This window comes from Hevea brasiliensis, chromosome 13, assembly GCF_030052815.1.
Source record: "Hevea brasiliensis isolate MT/VB/25A 57/8 chromosome 13, ASM3005281v1, whole genome shotgun sequence".
Classification (NCBI taxonomy): domain Eukaryota; kingdom Viridiplantae; phylum Streptophyta; class Magnoliopsida; order Malpighiales; family Euphorbiaceae; genus Hevea; species Hevea brasiliensis.
The window spans coordinates 78,812,126-78,839,544 of NC_079505.1; the positions used below are offsets into that span (position 1 = coordinate 78,812,126).

Below are 27,419 nucleotides of genomic sequence, written 5' to 3' on the forward strand. Positions count from 1 at the left end.
CTTTACATTTTTATGCCATGTGAAATGGGTGGGAATGCCACATGAAGCCTACGGGATGTAGGTTCAAAGAACTTTGCACAGAAAGTAATAGCATTTTCTGCGGAATGTTCCTTCTGAAGTTCTTCCACTGGCTGTGGGCTTGCTTGGGGCATCACAAACCCCTCAAAGTTGTGTGTGTGTGTGTATTTTTAAAGTTGTCTAATATCAATTGCATCCAACTTTTCTTGAAAGACAGGAAGCAGAAAGTGTGAGAAGGATTTAAATTAGGCATTTTATTATTGTTCCTAGTGCGCTCTTACTAATTATAAAACACAACTAGAGCCATGTTTTCTCACATCTCCTGGTGTTTGTTCAGAATTAAAATTTGAGAAGAACTCTTTAGCATTATTCACGTTGAAGTGGAAGATGGTTTTCTACATGATATTTGGGTTTTGTAAAGTCCCTTCAATAGTTTTATATGCGACTCTTACTATCATCGTTGCTTCATCCACAGTTAACTTGCATTTTGAGTTTATATCAATGGCCCTAAAGAACAAAAAATCTCAGTGTTTCTCATTTTACAGCTTCATCAAGAATCACCTTTTGAAGAGTGAAAATCAGCCTGAGACTAAGACTCCTAGGTCCCAAAATGGCAAGAAGCTACTGAACCGGGCCTAAGAGAGCTTTCCATTATTATGTGTTAATATTCAAGATAAAATGCTCAATTATTTATTTGAATCTGTGGATGATAGAAAGTATTGGATAATCATTTTAACATGTCCATATGATGTATGCAAAGGTTACCCTATTCCCTTTCCTAAAGTAGTGATTTAACTTTTAAATCTTTGTTTTATACAATTTTTTCTTGCTTTTAGTCAGTGCTCACTTTATTTTTGGGTGGGTATTTTTTTGTCTTTGGTTCCACTTTCTTTCTATAATGCTTATAAAAGATGTTAAATCTTATCATTGAAGTAAGAGGATTCTAACAAGACATATTTGAACTGTAATCTTCATTTTGAGAGGCTAATCATGCTGTAGAGAGACACCCTAACGATGCTTAAGATAGCTAAAAAGCTCAAATTACTGTTTAATATTCTTCTTTAGAGAGTGATTAAACCTAAGTGACTTCCAGCAATAAAGATGCAAGCTAAGTGACGAAATGGGTAAAGAAACCAAAAGTTTTTAAACTCAAAATAGTGCACGTAGTGGGTTTGGGTCTCTTCAAGGGATCAAAATTATTCATAGAAAGAGTGTTATTAGTAGGACCCATGCATGTTGTCCTCCAAAACTGGCTTCTTCCACACCATGTTGGCACTATACATATGTTTATACTTGAGCTCATGCACGTTTAATTGCTCTCTATCATTTTCCATTGTCTGGTTACTATGATTTTAATAATATTCCAAAATAGCCAATAAGAGAGACAAGGAACAGATGGTGCATGTGACCGTTGTCTCCTTAGTCTCTTTTATTGGGTGGTATTAGGAGCTCAGAGAGAATGGAAAAGCTCATGTATGCACTAATAAAGGAAAGAAAAAGCATGGTTACGTGTGTGGTATCCTAAGCTTTTAAAGACCAACTTTTCATATAGAATTTGTTCTCTACCTGGCCCTTGTAAAAAAGAAGAGCTACCCTTGCTAAACTTTGATGAGGCCATTTGCACATCGAGACTGAATCATGTTTTCTGCTCAGATGACGTACAGTGGTTATGGTAGATGAATCCCACTGAGTACGTAATCAAGGGTCTTTTTGCCTGCACAAGTAAACTACAAGTGCCCTTTTGATAATGTTGCATTTTTATAGTAACTGAAACTATTATCAGTGCAGATATATATGGGTGGGTACCTGAGTTGTTCTCTTTAATGTCGCATGTATAGATCATAAAATCAAAACAGATAATCACTGGGTAGGTTCTTGTTCATCTCAAAAATGGTTTTAGGTCTACTTAATTATGCTTACCCTCCATTTGTTTTACAAAAAATTTTTTTTATAAAGAATGTTTTTCACATTTTTTAAGTTTATTGCACTCAGAAAAAATGTAAATGGAAAATATTTCCTTAGTTAAAGGGAAAATTAAATTATTTTTAAGAAAAAAGAGAAAATTATTTTTTAAACTTTGACAATTTATTAAAATGTAAAAATATTTATACATATATGATATAAATGATTACTATTAATTTAACATTGCAATCAAATAATGAAAAATATTTGGAAAAACATTTTTCATAAATAAATTATTTTCCAGCGAAAACAAGCGAAACCTCAATAATATAGTTTATTTTTATGAAATTATACACATATTTATGATTCAATTTATTGAAAAATTTTTATCTAGATCTAATTTATTGTGAACTTAAAATATAAACATGCAAAACTCATATTTTTAATTGGTAAAACTCACCATATCTTGTATCTTGGGGGCATGGTGAACCGGGTCTATATAATAAAAATTCTTATTTATTATATGTATTTAAATGGTAGAGTTAGATTTGCCATATTTAAGTCATAAAATTCATATCAATATGTGTAACACCCCGAAATTTTAATTTTTATGAGCATTTTGGTATTTTAATTTTATTTAAATTTTAGGAATTTTTTTGAGATTTTTTCGGATTTTAAAATTTCGATTTTTCGATTTCGATTTTCGAAAATATAAACTTTGATGATTTTTAAAAATTAATTTAAAGACACGGCAAAACTAAAAATATCTTGTGTCCAAAATCATCTACAACCTAGTTTTTACGTTTTTTTAGTGCTCAAATAGGGATAAAAAAAATTAAAAATATTCGTGGTAGCTTAGAAAATTACGATACTTTTTGCAATAGCTTAGTAATATTCAAAGTTTTATAATTTTTAGAGCTTGTTTGAGCAATTTTGCAAAAATGATCTATAATAAGGATAAAATTGAAATTTGATATGATTGTGATGTATGGATTGTGAGTATAGAAGTGCTTTTTAGCCAATTGGTCTTTTCTTTTGTTTGTATTGAGTCGATTGTATTAAATAATTGTAATATGATTTCTTCTAATTTGTCGTCAAGTTTGTGAGTAGAATATTAATTTTAATTGTAATTTCGATATATTTATATGTTCAAGATGCCCATGCATCACTTATATGCATATATTTATGTAGTTAAACTCTAGGCACGAATTATGTTGCATTCATAATCATAATGTGCCATGAGTGTTGTTGTGGTAATTTGGGTGATGTGGTGTGGACTATGGATAGGGGACGGCGCGTAGAGTTCTTGCTTGGACGTTTTTCCCGGGAGTAGTCACGGCACGAGTTCTTTTTTGACCCCGCCGATTTGGTTTATTAAGCGAAGTAGGCTTGAGTTCTTGGTTGGATTTAAGAGCTCCCAATATATTATGATTGATGCTACATGTGTGAGTGCTACAAATTACCTTTTTGATGCTATGATGTGAATATGATGTTGATGTTGCATTTCACTCTGCATTAGTTGATAGTTATAGAGATTATGGTTAAAATTGATATTTTACTTCAAAAATTTTTACAGCCATAGGAGGATATTTTTTCAGGTTAAAGTTGTTTATCAATATTGTGTAATTTTAATTACTCCAATTTCCGCATGTGTTTTAGTAGAATTATTTGAATTTGTAATATTATTATCATGTTGGACAACTAAATATGCTATGCATATTTGATGGATTGAGCTCCCATTTATTTTATGTTGATGAGTATGTGGAGGGTGAGCTCCCAAATGACTATATATTGTGTTAAAACTCCCGCTGGTAAGTCCATTTTTGTTTTCTGAAATTGGGCCCAAATGGGCCTATTGGGTAAATGAACATTAGGCTTACTACGGGCCTTGGGGCTTTGTCCTAGTCCCATAGGTTGGGTCGTGACAATATGTTTCTAGAAACATGAGAACTAATTTAATAATTACAAAAAGATTAAATTAATTTGAAATTAGATAACACAAAATCCTTTTTTCTTAGGAAACATGTTTCTGTCGATATTTTGAGTTTATTTTTTATCTATAAAACGTGTTCATCTAAATGCACATGTACAACATCTTTGTAAACTTAGGTTGTGAGAGCTTTTAAATGGTGCATTACTCATTCAATTTGGGTTAGAAACAAGAGATTAGTTTATAAATTTGGTAGGTTGAATAATGAAATCTGAAATTTTTTTCTTCTCTAATGTAGAAGAAAACATACAGTTTTTTTAGGCTCAATGCAATCACTAAAGTCCTGTTAGGCATTGAATTTCAGAGTCTGAAACTGCTTTTCTGAATAAAAGCACCATTTTAGATGTTGTTGAGAAAAACAGTTTGAAAAAAATTATTTTATTATTTTAGTGTTCTTATGACTAAAACTGATCAAATTTAATTTTTAATTATTTTTTAACATTCTCTAACTAGTGTATTTAAAAAAATGATTTTCTCAACAGCAGTTTCAACAGTAATGCCAAACAGGCCCTAAGAAAGTAATGCCACCTTCAACTGTTCATGACTCTAATAAAAAAGAAATTATGTCATGAGAATTAGAATTAGGCCAATATTATTAATTAGGCTTTTGCTCGCACATTACACAGATATAATCATTATTGGTATATTATTTAATTGATAAATAAAGATATCACTATATAGTTTTTCTTATATTTATACTTAATTTATTAAAAATGATTTAAGAATAACTTATAAAAAAAATTATGAAAATATAAAAATTAAATATAAATTGAAAATAAATATAAAGAATAAATAATAAGATACCAATAAAATGTATATAAATAAATTCTAATAAGATGAAAATTACCTTAGTGATATTTGTGTAAATCGTTCATTATCTTTCTAATGTCTTAGTTACTAAAATATCATTTGGTAAATTTTAGATAAAATCTTAATTGGACATTATATTTTCTATTTGCATTAGGAGGTGATGAATTTGATATTTGATATGTGATATTGTGTTAATATATAATTTATAACTATAACTTTTAGTTTTCTTAGTAATAATTAAATTGTAACTATTATCATAATTTTTTTATTATAAAAAATTAATTAAATGATTTTATAATTTTAGTGTAAAATAAAAAGGTTGCTTTATATAATTTATAATTATATTCCACAATTTTCTTAATATTAATTAAATTATAATTATTATCATAATTTTTTTTATTAAATGCTTTATATATAGGTCCATCAGTGCTTATATATCACTACATGTATATCATCAATCAATGTTAAGTAAAATTATTAGGAGAATAGGAACAAAATAGATAAATAAGAAAAAAATTCAATAGAGCATCACTTGTCAGATTTTGATTATTTATATTAGATATTTTGATGTTAATTTCACTGATGATCATAAATTATAGATTGGATCTCATGGCTTTAAAAATTAAAATTGTAGAATTTGTATAACATAGCGCATGCAAGAACATTAGAAAGATTATGATTAGAGAATTAAAGGCAACTTAGAGTAGATCTCAGTAATGAGAACCAATTTTTTAGCGTTCTCATGTCTTGGCTTGATTTCTGTTGGGAAAATGTGTAATTGGTGTGAGAGCATTAAGAATTTTGATAACGTATCACGTCACTTCCTACTCGAGGCAGAGTGCATAGTGGCGAACTACAATACAAAAATTGGCTGCACAATCTGGCAAGCTTCAAAGGACACAATTCCAAGTGTGATAGACAACAAAAAGCCAGGCAAAATAAGGCAAAGATTCCTCCATCAAAGACATACGCTAGGAATTTGTGTCACAAATTTAATAATATCTGAGTATAAGAGCATCATTTGAACATAGATTTTAAAGAGATTTTTAAATTGCTTTAATGGATTTGACTAAGAGAGTGTTTGACTTAATTTTATGAAAAATAAACTTATAAATATTTAATTTTTAAGTTTATAAGTATTTAAAATTTTAAGCAGTTACGTGATTAGTTAAACTGTTTATAAGTGATTGATAAATAATTAATGTGTTTGATAAAAAATAGTTTATAAATATATTTATTATTAAAATTACTAAAAATATATTAAATAAAATTTATGATGAAATTTTAAAATTTAAATGATAATGATATAATAAAATGATTTATCAAATTAGCTTATAGAATTTATAATCACCAAAATAAAAAACTAAGTTCCCTCAGCTTTATTTTTTTTAGCTTATAAACTCAATTTATAAGTCAAAAAATTATTATAAATAAATAAATCAACTTAATTTTAGAGTTTAGAAACTAATTTAATTAGTTTATAAATGAAGACAAACACCCTCTAAAACTTTCTTTAGTGTGATTAATTTCCGATATGCCTACTAAAATAAGAGGTCAATTAACCCTTTTTTTTTATTAAATTACTTTTATGTATATATACATATATTTATTTGGATTGACCTCTTATAAATTTAATTATTGAACTCTATTTTATAATAACAATTATATCTCCATAAGTAGTAAATTAATTGACTTTTTTTATTAAAAAAAATCTTGATCACAAAAAATATTTTTTTATATATTGACTTGATAAAAAGGTTTTTTAGATCTGATATTTTCTCTCATAATTTTTAGATTTCTCATTTAAGATTAAGTGTGAGAGATAAACCAAAATCTTTAAATACTTGTTATAGGGTTCAACCATTAATTTTTTTTTATAGAAAAACTCTTGTGAAAAGTTGGCAAGCACTTTCAAGTGCTTGTGGATTTCAAGAGTAACTAATATTAGTTATGAAAGCAATAGACATGAATGATGATACAGTTGAAGTGGTCATTTGTTTTTGCGACAGAAATTCATTTTATTTCCTTAAGATTTAATGACGATAGTAGCAACGGCAAAAGCCATTGTTCATTCCATTTCTAATTTTAGCAACGGCCACATTTTTTCATCATAAAAATTACCAATGAGGATTTTTGAAACAGATTTCCTTCTCTCAGAAATTCATTCCGGAAACCTTCAGCGACAAAAAAAATCAGTCGCTAAAGGTTTTTTTTCTTTTTTTTTTCTAGTGAAATGTGTATGTCGTGAAAGTTATATGGCACAAATCTTATATATTTAATTTGAGGATTATGATATAGCAATTTTCATATAAAATGTGACAACATAAGTGCTATCAATCTAATTAAAATTTTTATTCATTATTTAAGAATAAAGAACATTAAAATCAAATAATGTATTATAAGGGAGTATGTTCAAAATGGAGATATTGGAAGAGAAATTATTTCATCAAATTAGCAATTAATAGATATATATCTATATAAAAAATAATAAAACTTGTCTCAAAATAAACTTATCAAAATGTGACAAGTTGCGCTCTATTAGATTATTTTCTTATTTGTTCATTTTGCCTTTATTTCCCTAACAATTTTACAATATTGACTGATGACATGTAGTGACATATAAATACTAAGACTTATAAGGCATTTAATAAAAAAAATTATGACAATAGTTATAATTTAATTAATAATAGTTACAATTAATTAACACTAGAAAAACTAACAATCATGGTTATAAATTATATAAACCAAGTAATCTTTTTATTTTCCATTATAATTATAAAATCATGTACTTAATTCTTTATAACAAAAAAATTATGACAATAGTTATGATTTAATTAATATTAGGAAAATTAAAAATTAAAATTATAAACTATATAAACTAATATAAAAAATCTTTTTAATGTAAATAAAAAAATATAATGATCAATCAAGATATTTTCTCTTGAACTTACTGAATGATATTTTAGTAATTAAGGCATTAGAAGAAGATGATTAACAATGATAAAAATTTATTTATATGCATTTTATTGATATCTTATTATTTATTCTTTATATTCATTTTCAATTTATATTTATTATTTATATTTATTTTCTTTATATTTTTAAATTTTTTTATGAGCTATTCCTGAAATATTTTAAATAAATTAAATATAAATATATAAAAAAAAGCTATATGGTGATATCTTCAATTAATTAAATAATATACTAATAGTGATTATATCTGCGGAACCTGCGGGAAAAAGCCTAGTTTACAAAGCCTTTTAATGAGGATTTTTTTTTTTGAACTGCTTTTAATGAGAATATATTTGTCACGTAATATATAAAATTGATAAAATCAATAGTATAATAGTATAGGATAGATTTGAAACTTAGTAAAATTTAGAATTTTTTTTATATAGGCCTAAGAGAAAAAGTACAGAAGTGTACATTGCAGAAGATATAGATGGCCCGTGACAGAATCATATAACATACATATATACACATAGGAGAGGTTGGTATCATGACTGGCTTCTCTTATATTAGGTACAAAAACATAGTGGGTGAAGGAAGAAATTGTAAGGTGACGGGGGATACATGGTGGGGTTAGGGAATGCCGACTATTTTGGAGGCTTTATAAAGTGTTCTTCTTAGTTTCTAAGGGACAAAGGACAGTGCATATATCATGTGAATTGGTACAAACTGTTCAAAACAATAGTGGCTTCTTGGCTTCTCTATCTCCTCTCCATTCAAACAAGACAAGTGGTAAAAAAAGAAAAAAAAAAAAAGAAACAATTATTTCCTACTCATTTGATGGGTATCTAGTCTAGTTGAAGCATATCTTCATTAGGATTATTATTACTCAACTTCTCTTTACAACCCCACTTGTTTTGACTCCCTTTTGACTCCAACAAGCAAGCTCCTGCTTCTCTAATTTTCTCTTTAGTTGATTTGGTAATTAGCTGTGTTAAATGATCAACATCAGGGAAGCGTTAAAAGTAAAGTGGATGTTAATGGAGCCAAGAAAGAACTGATGAGTTGATGGGAAAAGACACCGTATCTTTGTCAAAATTCCTAAGGAAAAAAAGATAATAATGAATCCACTAAATGGGTTGCTTATTGGTTGTGGTGGTGGAGGGAGGAGACATATGGTACACAAAGTCGTCCGTTTGGCCTTCAATTTTCCTTTAATGGTAAAGTTAATTCATGGGCAAATCCACTGGCAATGGCCCTACACTCCTTCTCTCATATAATTGTATGAGTTCTGTGTTGTGCATGTTCCAATCACAAGAGAGATTAGTGGCGAGGTTAAGTGGGTCAATTTGGGACCCAAATTTTCTCATCCTAAATCCCGACTGACAGGCAGCACTTTTTCATTTCAGTGGTTGGAAGCAATTTTCATGCATTTTAAAGATGGTTCATGAAGCTAGCTAACAGCTATCTTTCTTTTGGAAAAGAGAAAAAGAAAAAAAAAAAAAAAAGAACTGGGTGATTGTGGGTGTTATGCCCTTCTCTATCTCAATCAACTACCAAATGAAATGAACATCTCTCATGTGTTAGGACGCATTCTCACTTCCTACATTAGTTAAGTAATACTTATCCCATATTAAGAAATTAATCATGACACAATATAAAATCACTAATATCGTTAGATGGTGACACGTGTCAAGACGTTTATACAACCTATCATTAGTAAGTCTTTGTCACCCATGCAGGTATTACATAATCTACCTGAAGTATAGATGACCAAGCAAAAAGATTCACAACCACATCTTCCACCATTGATCGACTGAAAGGTCACAAGACGATTTATGACCCTTTGCATTTATTAAAGGACTCGTATAACTTGATCCCAACTTCATTAATGCGTTTGAAATGCCTATATCCATCTAATGAGTGTTCTAGGGCCTAATTAGGGGCGTCTTGTTTAACAAACGATCCAACTAAAAGAGTACAGCGGACTGCTCACATTTAATCCATTGGAGCCCTACGAATTCTAAGAACTCATTACCTACATTAGAGTGGGATTTTCTATAACAGCCTTTGGAGAGAAAGTTTCAATCTAGCTTGACAATCTCAACATATAGGAAGAAGTGGCAAAGTTCCTATTAATAGCCAAATACTTGACAACATATGACATTTTCTAATTGGTCAAGAAAAAAAAAAAATATATATATATATATATATATATATATATATATATATATATATTCTCTATAAGTCCTAGGCATGCATTCACTTCTGAACTCCCATAATACCGAGCTTATTTACTTCTTAGGAGGTATTTGGTAAGAGGTTAATAAGAAGTAATTTTTATTCATGTAACTTTTAATCACTCATTAATATTGTTAGGATAGTTAAGAAGACTAAGTTAACTTTTAATCTCATTAATAGTTTTACCTTTTTGAAGGATTAAATGTTAATATTCAGGGACTAGGTTAATAATTACTCTATTGAAATATTAAAACTTATAAGGGTAATATTTAACTCTTATTTTTTTAACTTTCTACCAAATACATCCTTACATTTATTTTGTCTCACACTTTCATAATCCACTAACTTAACTATTGGAGTGATAAGTATGGACGTCCCGCTTGATCTCTAACCCTTGTTCGTGATTGCAGAGATCCTTGATTTCAAATAGAAGAGAGGTTGCAGTCATATAAAAGAGGGTCGTTCAAGGCATAGACGGTCATAAAATACCCTGCAATTATTCCTCGATATTCCTTTGACACATGGCACTCATGAAAACACCCCGGATCTCAAAGCTATCAAATCATTTTGGTAATTTCTTCACAGGTTGTTTGAGTTTCTTAGATGTTACCAAATGATTGATGTCTTGGTATTAATCACAACATAGGATCAATAGGAACTCGCGTATAAAAATAAAAGCTATTTCCTTGAAAGAAATACCAGCAAAACAAGTCACCAACACAGCTTCTCCACACTTGCGCAAAATGTTTCATGGAACAAGTCCTCTTGAATATGTAATGAAATCCAAAAAGTGAGGGTTTTAGAGGTTTTGAAATCTCTGAAAACCTACCTCTTGTAAAAAATCAAATCTATTCCTTGCCTTCAAAAACTTCCTCTGTAAATGGGTGTAAACATTGACCAAAAAATAGAAAAGAAAACACATTCTTTAGGTACCATTTTATATCAACCTGAAGTCAACATGGGAAATGAAGCTAGGAGCTAACTAGAACAAGATAATTTTCCCTGTTGAGAGAGACACTTGAAGCCAATGTCTCTATCAAGTCCTACTCCTATATCAAGACTTGCTAGCCATGCCGTGGGAACAAAAGGGTACTGCATCCAAACACAAACGCCCATTTAAATTGTATTTGAAGCTAATGTCTCTTTCAAGACTTGAATTGCACTTGAAGTTAATGTCTGTTTCAAGTGCTAACCCCATCTTGATAAAACTTTGTCTGATCATTGACAATAATAATAATCTAATGCAGATGCTTTGCTTCCAATTGATGATCATCAGATATGGCACTCAATTGGTCAACGGGGGTACTATGAGGTCTGCATTGCACGTACAACTATATAAACAACAAGGGCTATACTTATAACTAATGAGTGTGAGCTTACTGCTTACATTATGTTACTGTAGGTATGGGACCCCAACAACTACTAACAAGCATACTTGCAAGTACTGTTTTGCAAGACCATCACCAGCTATTCTTTATCAGACGGCAATAAATGAAGATGTACGCATCAGGGTTCAGTAGGACCCACAAAAGTAATTTGTAGACACACATGTATAGAGAGAGAGGGCAGGGGGCAGCTTTTGCTTTTTAAAGTTGGCTGCTTTTGGATTGTTTATAGGGATATTTTGTTGACCGTGGAGACATTGCGAGTGTTTTAGAATCAGTAAAGCAAAGCAACAAAAACCAACTGGGGTCATAGAGAAATGATAAATAAAAATTAGAAAATGGAAAAGAAAGAGAAAAAGCAAATTGAAATAATTCACATAACAAAGATCTCACGAGGAGCAGTTGCATCACCAATCTCCATGTTCAGTCCCTCGAGATTCTCACCTTCTCCTCATAACAAAGATAGAGAAGAATGGAATTTATTTAGAACGTGGAACTAAACAAAAAAGAAAAAAATTTAAAGAAAATGACTAACCTCAGGGAATGTTGGATTCCCAGAGTCCACAGTGGAAGCTTAGCAACCCAAAGCAAATCCCAAACTCTTGTCCTCTCTCTCTCTCTGTGTATGAGTGACAGCAACAAACTTCTTGACCCACATAGTGATATCGATTAAATCTTCTTATTTATAATATGTTACAATGGCTAACAGTTAATACTGCACTTGCTTTTCACATTTTATATAATCAGGGAATATAATAGGGGAATTCCTCTACAATCCTTTTCTCGAAACAAATGCATGATTGAACGAATTTTGCTTTTCTTAATAATCTTTTATATTATCAAGATTTGGTTAGGGTGATCACATAGCTTTTATATATTCTTTTCTCATACTTAGCTGAACCAGTGGCCGGAATGCTACTTATCTTTAGTCTTATACTGCCAAACCTTTTTTTTCTTGGCTCTTGGGTTCTGACGCAAGGCGTGAGTGAGTGAGTGCAGTTGTTGGAGAGAATGAGGTTGGTGTTATGTGAAGCTTAAACATGAGAAAACAACACAAAACCCAAATCAAAAATTTTTTTTTGGTTGAATCTTTCAAAACTATCAGATCATTTCTAACTCCTATCTAACCTTTACTAGCCCGCTTCATATTTTAATCAGTAGCTATTCTTGGCAATTGGGTATTTGATTTGCTCCTTGGATTCAATGGAGGCATGGGAAAGGAATGCCCTTTTTTGTGCGGTTTTGTCTTGCTTATGGACATCTGTATGCGGATTACTATCTCCAAAAGGTGTCAACTATGAAGGTAAAGGAGTTTTGGCTTACATTCTGGGAAACTAGATGTACTCTTATCTTTGAAGTTTTTTTAAAAGAGGTGATTTTTACAAATTGTTCAATTTTTCTTTTTTCCAGTGGAGGCTTTGGTGAGCATTAAGGATTCACTGCATGATCCTCATAATGTTCTTAACTGGGATGCAACTGCTGTGGATCCATGCAGCTGGACTATGATCACTTGTTCTCCTGATGGTCTGGTTACTGGCCTGTAAGTACCTAAAATACATATGCGACTGAACATAAAATATTCCATTTTGATAAAATCTCATTGAGCAAGGATTTCTCAACTAGTTACTATGGCTTTGTTGCAGAGGAGCTCCAAGCCAAAGTTTATCTGGAACTCTTTCACCAAGCATAGGAAACTTATCAAATCTCCAGCTTGTGTGAGTATACAATTAATCCTGTGAGGAAGCAAGGTATTATGTTTCTGTTCAGGTTATTTAATTAGAAAAAAGGTGTTTTGCAGGCTTCTACAGAATAACAACATTACAGGACATTTACCCTCTGAGCTTGGGAGGCTTTCAAAACTCAAAACACTTGATCTTTCTAATAACTTCTTCAGTGGTCAAATTCCCAGTACTCTATCCAACCTAAAAAACCTTCAATACTTGTAAGTATAAATAGTATACGATTCCATATTTGACATTTGTTCTTTCTTCTCTCCTTCACCTCTCATCCCTTATTTTCCCTAAAAATTTCAAAATCATAAGGTAGTTTATTTGAATCTTGTTTCTTGGAATCAGGAGGCTAAACAATAACACTCTCTATGGACCAATTCCTTCCTCTTTGGCTAACATGACCCAGCTTTCCTTCCTGTAATTCACTTCAACTTTACCTTTCAGAATTATGTATAATTTTCTGCTGATAAAAATTACTTGAGATCTAAGTGGATTTCATTTAATGTTCCAGGGACTTGTCTTATAATAATCTGACTGGTCCTGTACCTAGTTTTCATGCTAAAACATCCAAGTAAGTCAATCCCGAAAATTTCCTTTTTCCTCTACCTCACCTTCCATATCAAATATGAAGTTGAATTACTATTATATTTCGTCCATTATTTGTTTACTTATTGGTGTGTGGATTAACACAGCATTGTAGGAAACCCTCTGATATGTGGAACTGCAAAAGACTGTCCTGGATCCGTACCGACTCCACAATCTTTGTTCTTGAATAATTCACAAAGTAATTATAGTTCCCACCTTGAAAGTTCCTCTACTAACTTGGAAGTTCAAATTTTTCTGCTCTAAAATCTGTTGTGCCCCTTTCTTTAAACTTGTACTTTCTTTTTAGTTATAATTTATGTTGCTTTTGACTTTGGATTCAAGTTCATGATTGTTTATCCTGTTTGTGTTTTTGAGATAGCAAAGCTTTCTTTGGCAGTTTCAAATTTCTAATGTTAAATAGTCCATAGTAGTCTGCTTTAGAATTTTTTTTTTTTTTTTAATCCTCACATGTTTGCCTTTGCTTCTTAAGACTCTCAACCTTCTGGAAGTGGAAAGAGTCACAAAATTGCCTTGGCCTTTGGTTCAAGCCTGGGCTGTGTCTGTCTGTTGATTCTTGGATTCGGTTTTCTTCTATGGTGGAGGCAAAGACGCCACCAGCAAATATTCTTTGATGTTAATGGTTAGTAAGGCAAAATCTTGACTAGAATAAATAAAGCATTAGCAGCACCAAATAGTTGTTAAAACAAAGCAGATCCTCATGAACACATTGTGTTCTCTATATTTCAGAACAGCGTCACGAACAACTGAACCTTGGAAACCTGAAGAGATTTCAATTCAAAGAACTTCAGGCAGCTACAAACAACTTCAGCAGGAAGAACCTGATAGGAGAAGGTGGTTTTGGAAATGTTTACAAAGGGTATCTCCAAGATGGAACAGTTGTAGCTGTTAAAAGGCTGAAAGATGGCAATGCCATTGCTGGTGAGATCCAATTTCAAAGAGAAGTAGAGATGATCAGCCTAGCAGTTCATCGCAATCTCCTCCGTCTCTATGGATTTTGCATGACAGCAAATGAAAGGCTGTTGATTTACCCTTACATGTCCAACGGGAGTGTTGCTACTCGTCTCAAGGGTAAGGCTTCCATCAATACAGCTTCTGTATACTGCTACGTCTCTCTCTTTTAACGTGAAATTCTCCTACTATTTCTCTTGCAGCCAAACCAGCCTTGGACTGGGGCACAAGGAAAAGAATTGCCTTAGGAGCTGCAAGAGGTTTACTATACTTGCATGAGCAGTGCGATCCCAAGATAATTCACAGGGATGTTAAGGCTGCAAATATACTGCTTGATGACTACTGTGAAGCTGTTGTAGGAGATTTTGGATTGGCAAAGCTATTAGATCACAGGGACTCGCATGTGACCACAACTGTGAGAGGTACTATGGGACACATAGCCCCTGAGTATCTCTCAACAGGTCAATCCTCCGAGAAAACAGATGTTTTTGGGTTTGGAATCCTTTTACTTGAATTAATATCTGGCTTAAGAGCTGTGGAATTTGGGAAGTCAGCAAACCGCAAAGGAGCCATACTTGACTGGGTAGGCTAACTGGCTATGGCTTGATGTTTTTGTAGTTCACAAAATTAGATTACCATTCCATGACTGAAATTATAATGCAAATTGCAGGTGAAGAAGATTCATCAGGAAAACAAGCTTGAGTTGTTAGTTGACAAGGATCTGAAAAGTAACTATGATAGAATCGAGCTAGAAGAAATGGTTCGGGTAGCTCTGCTATGCACCCAATACCTTCCAAGTCACAGACCTAAAATGTCAGAGGTGGTTCGGATGTTAGAAGGAGACGGACTTGCTGAGAAATGGGAAGCATCTCAGAAAGCTGAATCAACCAGATCTAAAGCCAATGAGTTCTCATCTTCGGAGCGATATTCTGATCTTACTGATGACTCTTCATTGCTCGTCCAAGCGATGGAGCTCTCTGGACCTAGGTGACAAGATTCTCAAAAAAGATGGGAAAGCATTTTACATAGCTTGAAATGAAAAGAATCCAAGATAACATGCTTGTGAAAACAAACTTCTTGTATATTAGCAAACATATTGCAGCTCTAAAGCTTCATTTCAAATTTTCTTACTGTACAGAATCGGGATTTGAAATTGACATACAGTTGAGCGATACATGTCTTCCTGTTCCTGTTTGAGTGAAGATTTTTCTTATTTTCGGAGATTTTCATCTGGGGTTGAATGTAATAATCATCCTTCAATAAAATATTGTTTCTTCTGCTTAAACTCCTATTGCATCTCACGTTTTGAAGAGAAATAGTGGAAATTACTATAAAAAATCTGATGCTTGTACTCCTGAAATTTATTCGTTAAGGTTGTGTATGGGCATATAATGCATAGAATAGATGCTTTCGCAGTGATGAGGATGGGTTGTAATACTGATTCCCGATAGGGTATTCGTTCATCTGCCTAGTAATAATTATAGAAGGTTACTAAATTGGTGTCTTGCCCCTGTCCATTTAACCTGAAATTTCATAGTAACAAAGGGACAAACTTTAAGATGTGGACTGCCAAAGCTGTATCTAATAGATTGATATCACATTGAAATTCAAATCACGATATTCAATAGCAAATTTTAGTTCTGGTATGAAGAATAATAATGCAGGCTACCATGCCAAGCAGATTCTTGTTTGACATAATTTCAAGGCTGTAGACAAGCAGTAATATTGCAATAATATTGTAGGATCCACGAAACATTTCATTTAGCATTTATTGAAAATGAAAAGGAATAAGATGAAAAAGAGAGGGAAAAAAGAGAACGAAATGATTAGTACATAAAAAAAATTATTAATTTTTTCTTTTCCTTTTGAGATTCAAATTTCAAAGACTTGGCAAGCATCCATGACAAGGTATGGCAAAAGATCTGATTAATTGTGTCCAGGATCAACCTTGTAAGCATATTTGATGTTCTTCTCATTTCACAATTATTTTTATCAGATACGAACAAATGCACACAAAGAATAAAAGGAAAACAACAGGGCAGGAGAAATTTAACATGCAAAACACAATTGTTAATCTCGGATGAATAGAATTTCAGCTTGAGCAGATGCACGGCGAATTCAATCAGCATACTTAATCTTCCATCCATGACATATACACAAGTTGTAATACTGATCATCTCAAGCACAGGTGAATTCGCAAGCAAAAATTTTATAAATTCCATCTCATGTGGCACACCAGACATAGCTGTCATCTTTACAATTTTAAGTTCTTCAAAAATACAATCTTTGGGGCACTCTTTGATCCAAAAATTCAAATCAGGTGCTTCCATTGCAGCCAAAGTGTTTGAGAAGCCCTATATGGCAGTCAAAGATGAAAAAGGACTTGCCTCAATCTCTAATGAGGTAAGATGAAAAAGGACTTGCCTCAATCTCTAATGAGGGTGTACAAGAAAGCTAATTGCTTCACCAAAAATCACAAAACAAGAAGATAGCAACATTTCCAAGGTGACTGCCGAAATTTGAAGTACCTTCAGATTAGGAGAGTTTGCGATCAAGCGGAGAACAAGAAGTATCCCTTTCATATCTTCAAAGCTAACTTGATATAATTCGATTGTTTTCAGGTAGCTATAAGTAATTGGAAGTCTTCCAGGATAATCACCTATACTCATACTTGAAACCACGAAGAATAAAATTAAGCTTAAAAGAAAAGGTTTAAATGAGATATAAATACGCATGTAGTTTTGCTATATACAACTGAGGCCCTTCCCAGTTCATCAGTTAAAACCTTGGAGCAAAGAAAAACTACATCAGCTTAAGGAATCATATATGAAAACATGCTGTTACCATTGTTAAGTAGATATGCCCAATAAGCCTCTCAAGACGAGGAACGCCAACAAGAAACTTGATAAAATTGCAACTTGAACTTTGATCGAAGTGTTCAGCAATGTCGTCAGTGATGTACATAGCAACTGACATGGAAACAAAAGTGGGGTATTTTCAAGACAATATCCTTGAATTCACCCTCCAAACACAAATACTTTAGATTTGGAGCTCGGATGTTTAGAACTAAACTATCAAAACATGACAATGAAAGACTCTCAAGAAGAGGACAACCAGAAATTAGATTCTCAATAGCCTCAGGAGCAACCAAAATTTTATAAAGATTGAGACTCTTCAAGCATAAGAATCCCTTAAAACCAGGAGTGGATCAAATTCGCAACGGGCTAACTCCAAACGGGTTAACATCTTACAATTGAAAAGACATGAAGGGACCCTAAACCACTCTCCTTCTCCTAATTCAAGAACCAATTCTTTGATCTCACATCGCGAAAGGAAAAGTATCCACTGATCAATATCAGGGCAACACTGTAAATACGAAGCGGAAAGCTGGAACTTGTTAATGGGTCCCTGGTGAAGAAAGAGTACTCCGGTGATAAATTTGATGAGGTTGATCTCAAGAAGTCCTTTATCATTATACAATGCAACACATTTGTCATCGAAAACAAGGTGAGTAAGGGAAGCCCATCGGTAGCTCCATTCGGTGGACAAGATGCTCGTTCTCACAGCGTCTCTTATGCGTAATCGGGTGAGAATGCTTTCTATTATGAATTGAGGCAGATCACTAAACAAATCCCAAGCCTCAACATCACCCATTAGTACTCTCTACTTATTCTTTCGGTTCATCAGCTTTAAGACGACAACATGATGAAAACCCAATTTTTCTTCGTATGAAATTTCCCCAAATTTCTCGGCAACCAAGCAGAAAACGCCCAAAGAAAGCTGAATAAAATTGTGAAATTTCACAGCTGGATCAAGGAAAGAACCAAATTTGAAAAAATTAAATTGGGAAATTTGCGTTGAATATTGAATATATAAGCTCGAATTGATCCACTGATACTGAAATAACAACGATTCTCAGCGAAACTGCAACACAGGAATCCGAGTAAGAGGCAATGATGTAAAATAATGAGAAGAAAAAGGGCTAAAAAAGGAAAAGTTACAGGAGCTATTGCCAGATGAAGAGGAATATCGGAGAAACACGAAGTAGAAGTCGCAGGAGTTGGGTGTGGCCTTCGCCTGCTCTTTCATTGGTGTGTTCTTTACGTTTCATATCCCTTTTTTCGGAAGTGATGAAGTCGGTTCAGACCCTAAACGTCTCGCCGTTTTACCTTCTTCGATCAAGGACCAATGCGATTATGCAAGTACTAGAAACGCATGTCGTTTTAGTAAATCTGGACAGCCAAACAGTGTAGAGGTTTTGCAAGTGCAAGTATTGAATTTAATTAAACACCTAACATAATAAATAATTGTTTTTGTGTGATTGTCATGGAGAATTTCTTTAAATTTTAAAAAATAATAATCCAACTCAGGTATTCTAAGGCACTCAGACAGCTCAAGACCTCAATTAAATCAGAGATCTTCCTCCTCCTGGTTCTGGATGTGCACCTTTGGTCACATAAATTGATGCTCTTGCAAATTATAAATTACAAATTGATACCATAAATTATAAATTCATGATTTTTCTTCTCATCTTTTCACTTTTTTGCCACTGACTGAATTTAATAAGACAAGTTTAGATAGTATATAATCGAGTTTGGGATGGGTTTACATTTAAAATTTAATGCCTGTAATAGGTTCGAATCGAGTTCAGATTTTACATATTAGATATCCGTTACTCGAATCTGTTTATATAAATATTTAATTAAATATAAAATATATGTTTTTTTATAATAATATTTATAAATATTTATAAATTTTATTTTATATAAAATAAAATTGAAATATTTTATGAAATTTTTAAAATATAAATTATTAATAAAAATATTTTTTATATAGATTATTAATTAAATATATAAAATTAAATGGGTTTGGATATTTTTCGAGTAATAACAATCGGATTTTGAACGGATTCGAGTTTTGAGAATATTAATCGGGCTTGGATTCGAGTATGGTGATTTTCACGAGTGCCCTACCTATTGCCATCCCTAACCCATACACATGTGCCTTCAATTTTTTTTTTCTTTAACACTTCTAGAAAACCTTAATTCAATGCGACAGTGGGTTAATTTGACCATCATCTCTCAGTTTAAGTGATTGTATTAATATTATCTCTCAACTTTAATTTATATTTAAAAAAAGCATAATTATTAATTTATAGATTAATATATGACAAAATTTTATTCATTGTCGCTCAACTTAAATACATATAATATACATATCACTCAATTTTAATTTGTATTAAAAAATTATTAAATTTCAATTTAATATGTAAATAGTTTTTAATGTAAAATGTGCTAAATAATAATGAAAGATTTTGTACATTATTTTGCTAACTTAAGAAGGAAAGACGTGTATATATATATATAATTAAAGTTTAAATATCATTAAAATAAAGTGATGCTACTGAAAGTCCTTGAGATCTGGCCTTAATGTTACGTAAGTCTGTAACAAATAAAAAAAAGGTGAGGTGAGTGGCCTTCTAGTAAGCCACTATGACGCTTAAGTTAGAGAAAACTGAATATGAAAATATTGAGAGAACTGTGATGAAATTTTGAGAATGAGAATTTACATACCTTATTTCTGATTACTTGGTTGGTATTTATAGGCCTTTTAGAAAAATAGTTGTTACTTCGTTTATGGAGATAATCTTGATTGATATATGAAGATCGTCTTCACTAAATCCGCTCTTGCTTGATTACTGGCGTGACTAATGCTCGGTACGTGAGATCCGGTCTTGCTTAATTATTGGTGTGATTATTGTTTAATATATCTTTTGTTTGCCTTGGTAGGCGATCGAATGTGTTTCGTTCTGTCTTATTTCAGTCTCTAGTGCTTTGTTTGGCTTGCTTTATCTTTTGACTATCTAAAACAGTGTTTGACATTTCTGATTGTTATGTTGGATATTTGTTTAGAATTTTGAATATTTAACTTGAATTTTGAGCGAGTAGTATCATAAAGTATAATGTATATTACTTTTTTTTAATTAAAATAAAATAAAAAAATTAAGATAAATTAAATGTGAATTTTTTAAAATATTATTAATTTTTCTTTAAAAAAACATAATACAATAAAAACAACAATCAAATTGCATTCTCAAAACTAGTTAAAATATTGATTATATAAATCATTTTTTTTTTCTTTTTCTGGGTATACCTGAATTTTTTTTCCTGATTACTGAACTTGTTCCTGGCCTCTAAGGGACACTGGATTCTTAAACAATTTTGGATTTTGTTATCTGGGTTTTGGAGTTCTGGGTATCCAATATCGTATCATAGCCAAGCAAGCTAACAAAAAGAGATGTTTCTTGTACTTATTTTTATCTTGATTAAAAAAAAAATTAACGTCAATATGATGATTATTTCACTGGAAAATATGAAAAATCATGAAATTATTACATTTTACCATTTTTTTTTTTGTAATTTGTTACTTAATTTGCTTGGCCTGGGTCTGAACCAAATCCTCAACACAGTGTTACATATCTAGAGTTTAGAGTTGAGCTCTAATGGTGTCTTAAATAAAGGGTTAATGGCTAATTTTGATGCATGCAGCTGAAGGTAGGTGAAACTCTGATCCCAGATAATTTTTAGAAGCAATTTTCAAAATTGGTTTAGATGTTAAGGTGAAAATCCAACTTTAAAAACGAAGCTCATTCCGCATGAGTCTTTTAAGTCCCAAATGGAATTTATAAAGAACTGCCAAGTCAATGAGAGCTCTATAAAAGAATAAGTAGCACCAATAAAAATCATGCAGCCATAGAATGAGCACAAAGCGAACTATTCTTTCGCCTTTTACTAAAGAATATCGTGTGTTCATTGCAGATAATGGCATACATTAATTTTTGGATGACTCTTTATCTTTTTTATAAGGGTCTACACTAATCTTAGTCTCAAGGATTTAAAAAGCTTATTCGAATTTATTTATAAGTTACGTAAATACAAATTATGTATGAGAGATTTGCTTTTTTCTAAATGAAGTTAATATACTGTGTGAGAAATAATAATTTTTTTCGATGTATTTTTTTAAATTGTTAAATTTAGTTGAATTTTATATAATTTATGTTTATTATGACTTTTTATGAGCATTTATTTCTTAAACGATCCTCAAACATAAAATTAATAAACTCTAAGTTTTTCTACTCTAAAAAAAAATCTTAATAAATTTAAAATTTTATATAATAATATAAATATTACTCAATCCATTTAATTTTATATAATTTATGTTTATTATGACTTTTTTTTTTAAGATATAAGTTCTTTTGGATGCATAGGAATTTTGCCTCATAGGGGTCCATATGTCGTCAATTTAAGAGTTAAATATTTATAAGTGTATCAATTGGATAATCTTATTTTTATAAAAAAAATTAATAATTGATTAAAGTATCTTATAATAATTGATAAAAAAAATATAAAAAAGTGATAAGTGATAAACGCATTAGAGATAATAATAAATAAATATAAAATTAAAAAAATAATTGATATTTTTTAATTTTTCAAAATGACTAATAAAATGATATATATATTTAAAATATACATAAAATGGGAGGAAGGGAGTACCATTGCCAAGTCCATAATTGATTGATTAATTAATAGTACTTTCAGGATTTAGCAAATTTTTGTTAACCATATTGGTTGTCAATATTTAAAAGTGCAGAATTTCAGCCTATTAATATATAAAAAAGAATGATTGAGAAAAAAACTTTTTGATATGAGCATTTTAATTAAAAAAATAATTATTATATAAATTTTGTAAAATTCATTTTAAAATGCATCAAATTTAAATGGAATTGATTTTAATTTTAATAATTTTATTATTATATAAAATTATTATAATTAAAATCTAATGTTTATTCAAATAAAAAACATAAAATTGAATTGAATTTTCGGAATTGAAGGTAACCAACCATAGCGTAATAGTAAAACCTGAGACCTACCAGTATGGAGACGCTAGAGCCTCGTTGGCTGCTTTGCAACAATAATAACTGATGTGAGTGCTAGTTCCAAACCATAAAGGGATAGTGTTGAGTTAAGGCTATGCGTGTATGGGGTCATCTATGCATCTCCACGCGACGTTTTCTCTCTACAAACACGCTAGAAGCTGTCTCCTCCCTATCCCTTGAAGAATTCACAAACCTCTGTTCTAAGGGACTTCTAAAAGAAGCTCTTAAGAGCTATAAATCTGAGATATGGAAAAATCCACTTCTCTTCTCTTACCTTCTCCAATCATGCATTCCTCAAAAGTCATTGCTTGTGGGAAAACAACTCCATTCTTTGGTAATTACTTCTGGGTATTTCAGAGACAAATTTGTGCGAAATCACCTCCTAAATATGTACTCCAAGATTGGACAACTACAAACGGCTCTTTCGTTGTTCGACTCTATGCCCAAGAAAAATATCATGTCTTGTAACATTTTGATTAATGGGTATGTAAAGAGTGGAGATTTGGAGGGTGCCCGTAAAGTGTTTGACGAAATGCCCGAGAGAAATGTTGCGACCTGGAATGCTATGGTCGCTGCCACGACCCAGTTTGAGTATAATGAAGAGGCTTTGGATTTGCTTAGGGAAATGTATGATTTGGGATTTTCCCCAGATGAGTTCACCCTTGGCAGTCTTCTTAGGGGTTGTGCAGGGTTGAGAGCTCTCTATGCAGGATGGCAGCTTCATGCTTATGTGATGAAATGTGGGTTTGAACTCAATTTGGTTGTTGCGAGCTCCTTAGCCCATATGTATATGAAAAGTGGAAGTTTGGGAGACGGGGAGAAAATTATCAGATCTATGCCAAGTCGTAATACTGTTGCTTGGAACACACTTATTGCAGGGAAGGCTCAAAATGGTTACTCTGAGGAAGTTCTGGATCAGTATAATATGATGAGAATGGCTGGTTTTAGACCGGATAAAATCACTTTTGTGAGTGTAATTAGTTCATGTTCAGAATTGGCAACTCTTGGTCAAGGTCAGCAGATTCATGCTGATTTGATCAAAGCTGGTGCTAGTTCTGTTGTTGCAGTGATTAGTTCGTTGATTAGCATGTATTCAAAGTGCGGATGTTTGGAAGATTCTGTTAAAGTTTTTTTGGAATGTAAAGATGCTGACGTTGTATTGTGGAGCTCCATGATTGCTGCTTATGGTTTCCATGGAAGAGGGAAGGACGCAATCAAGCTGTTTCAGCAGATGGAGCAGCAAGATTTGGAGGCAAATGATGTTACTTTCTTGAGCTTACTTTACGCTTGTAGCCACTGTGGATTGAAGGATGAAGGGATGAAATTTTTTGAGTTGATGGTGGAAAAGTACAGAGTGAAGCCTTGGTTAGAACATTATACTTGCGTGGTTGACCTACTTGGTAGGTCAGGGTGTTTGGATGAGGCAGAGGCTATGATAAGATCAATGCCTGTAAAAGCAGATGCTATCATTTGGAAGACTTTGTTATCTGCATGTAAACTTCACAAGAATGCAGACATGGCAATAAGGGTTGCTAAAGAAGTTCTTAGCATTGATCCTCAGGATTCAGCCTCTTATGTACTTCTCGCTAACATTCATGCTTCTGCTAAGAGTTGGCAGTTTGTTTCGGAAGTGAGGAAAGCTATGAGAGATCGGAAGGTGAAGAAGGAACCAGGTATAAGTTGGTTGGAAGTGAAGAATCGGGTTCATCAGTTCTGCATGGGTTATAAATCCCATCCGAGTTTAGGGGCAATTGATTTGTATTTGAAAGAGTTAATGGAAGAGATGAAACTGCTTGGATATGTGCCTGATACTGCCTCTGTTTTGCATGATATGGACAATGAAGAGAAAGAATACAGTTTGGTCCATCACAGTGAAAAACTGGCAATTGCTTTTGCTCTAATGAACACTCCACCAGGTTTGCCAATAAGAATAATGAAGAACTTGCGAGTCTGCAGTGACTGTCATGTGGCTATCAAATATATATCTCAGATAAAAAAGAGAGAAATCATTGTCCGAGATACTAGTAGATTTCACCATTTCAAAAATGGGAAATGTTCTTGTGGAGATTACTGGTAAGAGGAGAGGCTAAATTGCCATTACAGTTGATGCAGTTACTTTGTCTTTCTGATTCAAATGATATTAACTTTTCCCCCCGAATTATTCTTAGTCGTAATCACATCATTCATCCACTCTTGAGACGTTATGTTACCCTCCGCAAGTTAAATCTGAGAGATCATATTGGAATGTGGCAGGGTCTTTTTCATTTTTAAACATAAATGCTTAAAAAACAGAATTTCATAATTGAGAGGCCAATACGAAAAAGAGGACAAATATAAGATTAAATTGAAGCTAATATATATACCAAAAGCAAATAAGATGATTAAGTTGAAAGATTAAGTAGCAAATCTAACCATGTGCTTACACCAAGTCTTCTTCTATTGGTAAATGAATGTGAAATTGCAGGTTTCCATCAAGTAAAAAATGCAAATATGAACTTTAAATGTAGGAACGTAACCTGTAGCCCTTGCTGTGCTAGAGCCCATTCTAATGGACACCCTTCAAAGCAAAAAAGGTAGATAAATCAAGTTAGTTCTCTCACAGCCTTCAAAGCAAAAAAGTAGATAAATCAACCAACTCTAGACGTAATTTCAGCTGTGTTGTATATGATTTCTGCTGTTTTTGAGGCACGAGGAAAGCGAATCAAGTCCTTCGTCACCCTTGATTCAATGTAGAAAGGATCATCTTCATTCGGTTCAACAATCATCATCTGGAGCAAAGGTGATTTGACAAGTATAAACTTAATGAATTCCATTTCAGGCGTCACACCAGAAAAATATGTTAGCTTTACATATAAGAGCTTCCGGAGATAAAATGAGCAGTTTTCTTCTATCAAAAACCTGACTACAGATTCCATGTCAGCAGAAGAGTTGCTGTCAGCCTGGTGAAGATAATCAAATCAGTTCAGCAAGTGTAAAATTAGATCAACCGTCCATCTTCAATCTAACAAGGTGTATCTAGTATATAAAATAAGAGCTATTATATGTCAGAACTCACTTTAATATTTAGATCATGTAGTTTGCGGGAGCTTTGCATCAACAAAAGAGTACAAGAAACTACATCCAAATCATCGAAAGGCAAATCAAATAATTCAATGGAGCTTAGATTCTTCAAAGTAATTGGAAGCTTCTTTGGTACACTACCTGCAGCCAGGAACTTGAGAAAGAAAGACAATAAAAAACTTGGATGATGAATAATGTAAGAATAAGATAATATTAAACAAGCAAAGATAATTTACCTTAAGAAAATGATATCCAACACACAACCTTTTAACACTTGATAAAAATCCAACATTTTCATACAAATTGATTGATTTTTCATGCAGTGAAAGTCCAGCAATTTCAGGTAGTTTTTTCAATCGAATCTCCAATTCAGCTAAACGTGGGGTATTTCCAAAGCACATGGATTTGCATTTACCAAAGAAATATAACTTTTTCAGCTGAGGAGCCTGAATGTTGAGACGATCAACATAGTTAAATCCATACAATTTCAACTTTTTGAGCAGTGGGCAACTGGAGATTAAACTCTCAAGTGCATCATCTGCAATAGTGATCCGATATAACTCTAGGCTTCTGAGGCATTTGAATCCACTAAAATCCGCAGGAGGGTTGATTATACACCTACGCAGTTTCAGGTTGGTGAGCTTCTGAAGAGAAAAGAATCGAGAATGTAATTTATGCCGTTCACCATTCCAATTCTCGAGTGTGAAATTCACAACATTTTTCCTTGATAAGAAAACTATCCATTGATCCATTTCCGGATAGCTCCTCATGCAACTGATTGAAAGAGCAAACTTAAGTATAGGACCATCATGAAGAAAGAGAACATTATTGATGAATTTGACGAATTTATTCTCCTCGAATTCACCTTTACCTCCCAAAAAAGCTTTATAAGCAAATACAAGGTACGGAAGTGTAATCCACCTATACCTCCACTTTTTGGACAGCATACTGGTTCTTACTGCATCTCTAATTGGCAGTTTAGAGAGGATGCAATCTATAACATTATCAGGCAAGTCGATGATCATATCAGAATTTGATTCATCTGTGGTCATCTTTCTATGATGGCTGTACCCGTACTGTTTATGTTGAGTCCTGAACAAAGAGTAGCCAAAGAGTGTCTATAAATGAACTAATCCATTAATATTTCCATATGCAAACGTAAAATAGAACAAAAAGGCATTATGCGATCAGTAATAATCACGAGCACTTATATTTAATTTCCTATGTTTTACAATAACACTTGCGGATGCAGGCAAGCTTGTGTGCATAGACAACAGTATAAGAAAATTAATCATAATTGAAACTGCTCAAACGCTAAAAAATACATGCCAAAAATCAGATAAACAATCCAATATCATAAAGCCCATAAACTCAGCAAGAACAAAACAAAAGGGTCACATACCCAATGTAGAGAGATTCCAGAATGGAGGGTCTCTTTGCTCCTCCTTAAATAGGAGACTTCTGTGTGAGCTAGGATTGTTGAAACCTCAAACGGATAAAGAGTACCAGAAGTTGAGACCTACGAGTTCTGTATACGGCAATGCTTCTTCTCCAATGAGAGACAAATTATAATAAATGTGGAGAGGGAGAGAAGGAACATTGGCTTTGTCAAGAATGCCCTTTATCTTTTAAATTAATTATAATTATATTTTTATTATTTAAATTATTTTTAATGTTTGAATAAATTTAAAATTCTTAATTTTAGAGTTCAGATAAATTTAAAATTCTTAGTCCTATTTATACTATAATTTCAATTAAATATAAAATTTTATAAGAAATAATTAATTAAAATAAAAAATATAAATTATAAGAGGAATTTAATTTGAAGGGATTGGAAAAGAATA

General features: G+C 32.2%; 3 protein-coding genes, 1 long non-coding RNA gene and 2 pseudogenes across 4 annotated transcripts; 3 read left to right on the top strand and 3 right to left on the bottom strand.

Moving 5' to 3' along the window:
- Window positions 1-10,815: 10,815 nt before the first annotated feature.
- On the bottom strand, window positions 10,816-11,965 carry LOC131171936 (uncharacterized). The gene is made up of 2 exons (XR_009142592.1): window positions 11,831-11,965; window positions 10,816-11,742 (listed from the first exon to the last, which is right to left on the bottom strand). It is a non-coding gene; the product is annotated as an uncharacterized LOC131171936 (long non-coding RNA).
- A 14-nt stretch (window positions 11,966-11,979) lies between these two features.
- Window positions 11,980-15,864, top strand: LOC110660713 (protein NSP-INTERACTING KINASE 2). The gene is made up of 11 exons (XM_021819094.2): window positions 11,980-12,598; window positions 12,706-12,835; window positions 12,939-13,010; window positions 13,094-13,237; window positions 13,371-13,442; window positions 13,537-13,596; window positions 13,718-13,809; window positions 14,101-14,250; window positions 14,358-14,699; window positions 14,783-15,162; window positions 15,250-15,864. The coding sequence occupies exons 1-11, from the start codon at window positions 12,499-12,501 to the stop codon at window positions 15,568-15,570; spliced, it is 1,863 nt and encodes a 620-aa protein (XP_021674786.2). The 5' UTR covers window positions 11,980-12,498; the 3' UTR covers window positions 15,571-15,864.
- Window positions 15,865-16,527: 663 nt separating this feature from the next.
- On the bottom strand, window positions 16,528-18,814 carry LOC110660714 (F-box/FBD/LRR-repeat protein At1g13570-like; annotated as a pseudogene).
- A 2,513-nt stretch (window positions 18,815-21,327) lies between these two features.
- Window positions 21,328-21,450, top strand: LOC131172358 (U5 spliceosomal RNA; annotated as a pseudogene).
- Window positions 21,451-22,450: 1,000 nt separating this feature from the next.
- On the top strand, window positions 22,451-24,673 carry LOC110660715 (pentatricopeptide repeat-containing protein At2g41080). Its single transcript, XM_021819096.2, has one exon. It carries the CDS (start codon window positions 22,610-22,612, stop codon window positions 24,590-24,592), a length of 1,983 nt encoding a protein of 660 aa, XP_021674788.2. The 5' UTR covers window positions 22,451-22,609; the 3' UTR covers window positions 24,593-24,673.
- A 200-nt stretch (window positions 24,674-24,873) lies between these two features.
- On the bottom strand, window positions 24,874-27,101 carry LOC110660679 (F-box/FBD/LRR-repeat protein At1g13570). Its single transcript, XM_021819054.2, has 4 exons — window positions 26,978-27,101; window positions 25,812-26,667; window positions 25,571-25,729; window positions 24,874-25,454 (listed from the first exon to the last, which is right to left on the bottom strand). Exons 2-4 carry the CDS (start codon window positions 26,625-26,627, stop codon window positions 25,143-25,145), a joined length of 1,287 nt encoding a protein of 428 aa, XP_021674746.2. The 5' UTR covers window positions 26,628-26,667; window positions 26,978-27,101; the 3' UTR covers window positions 24,874-25,142.
- Between the last annotated feature and the right edge of the window lie 318 nt (window positions 27,102-27,419).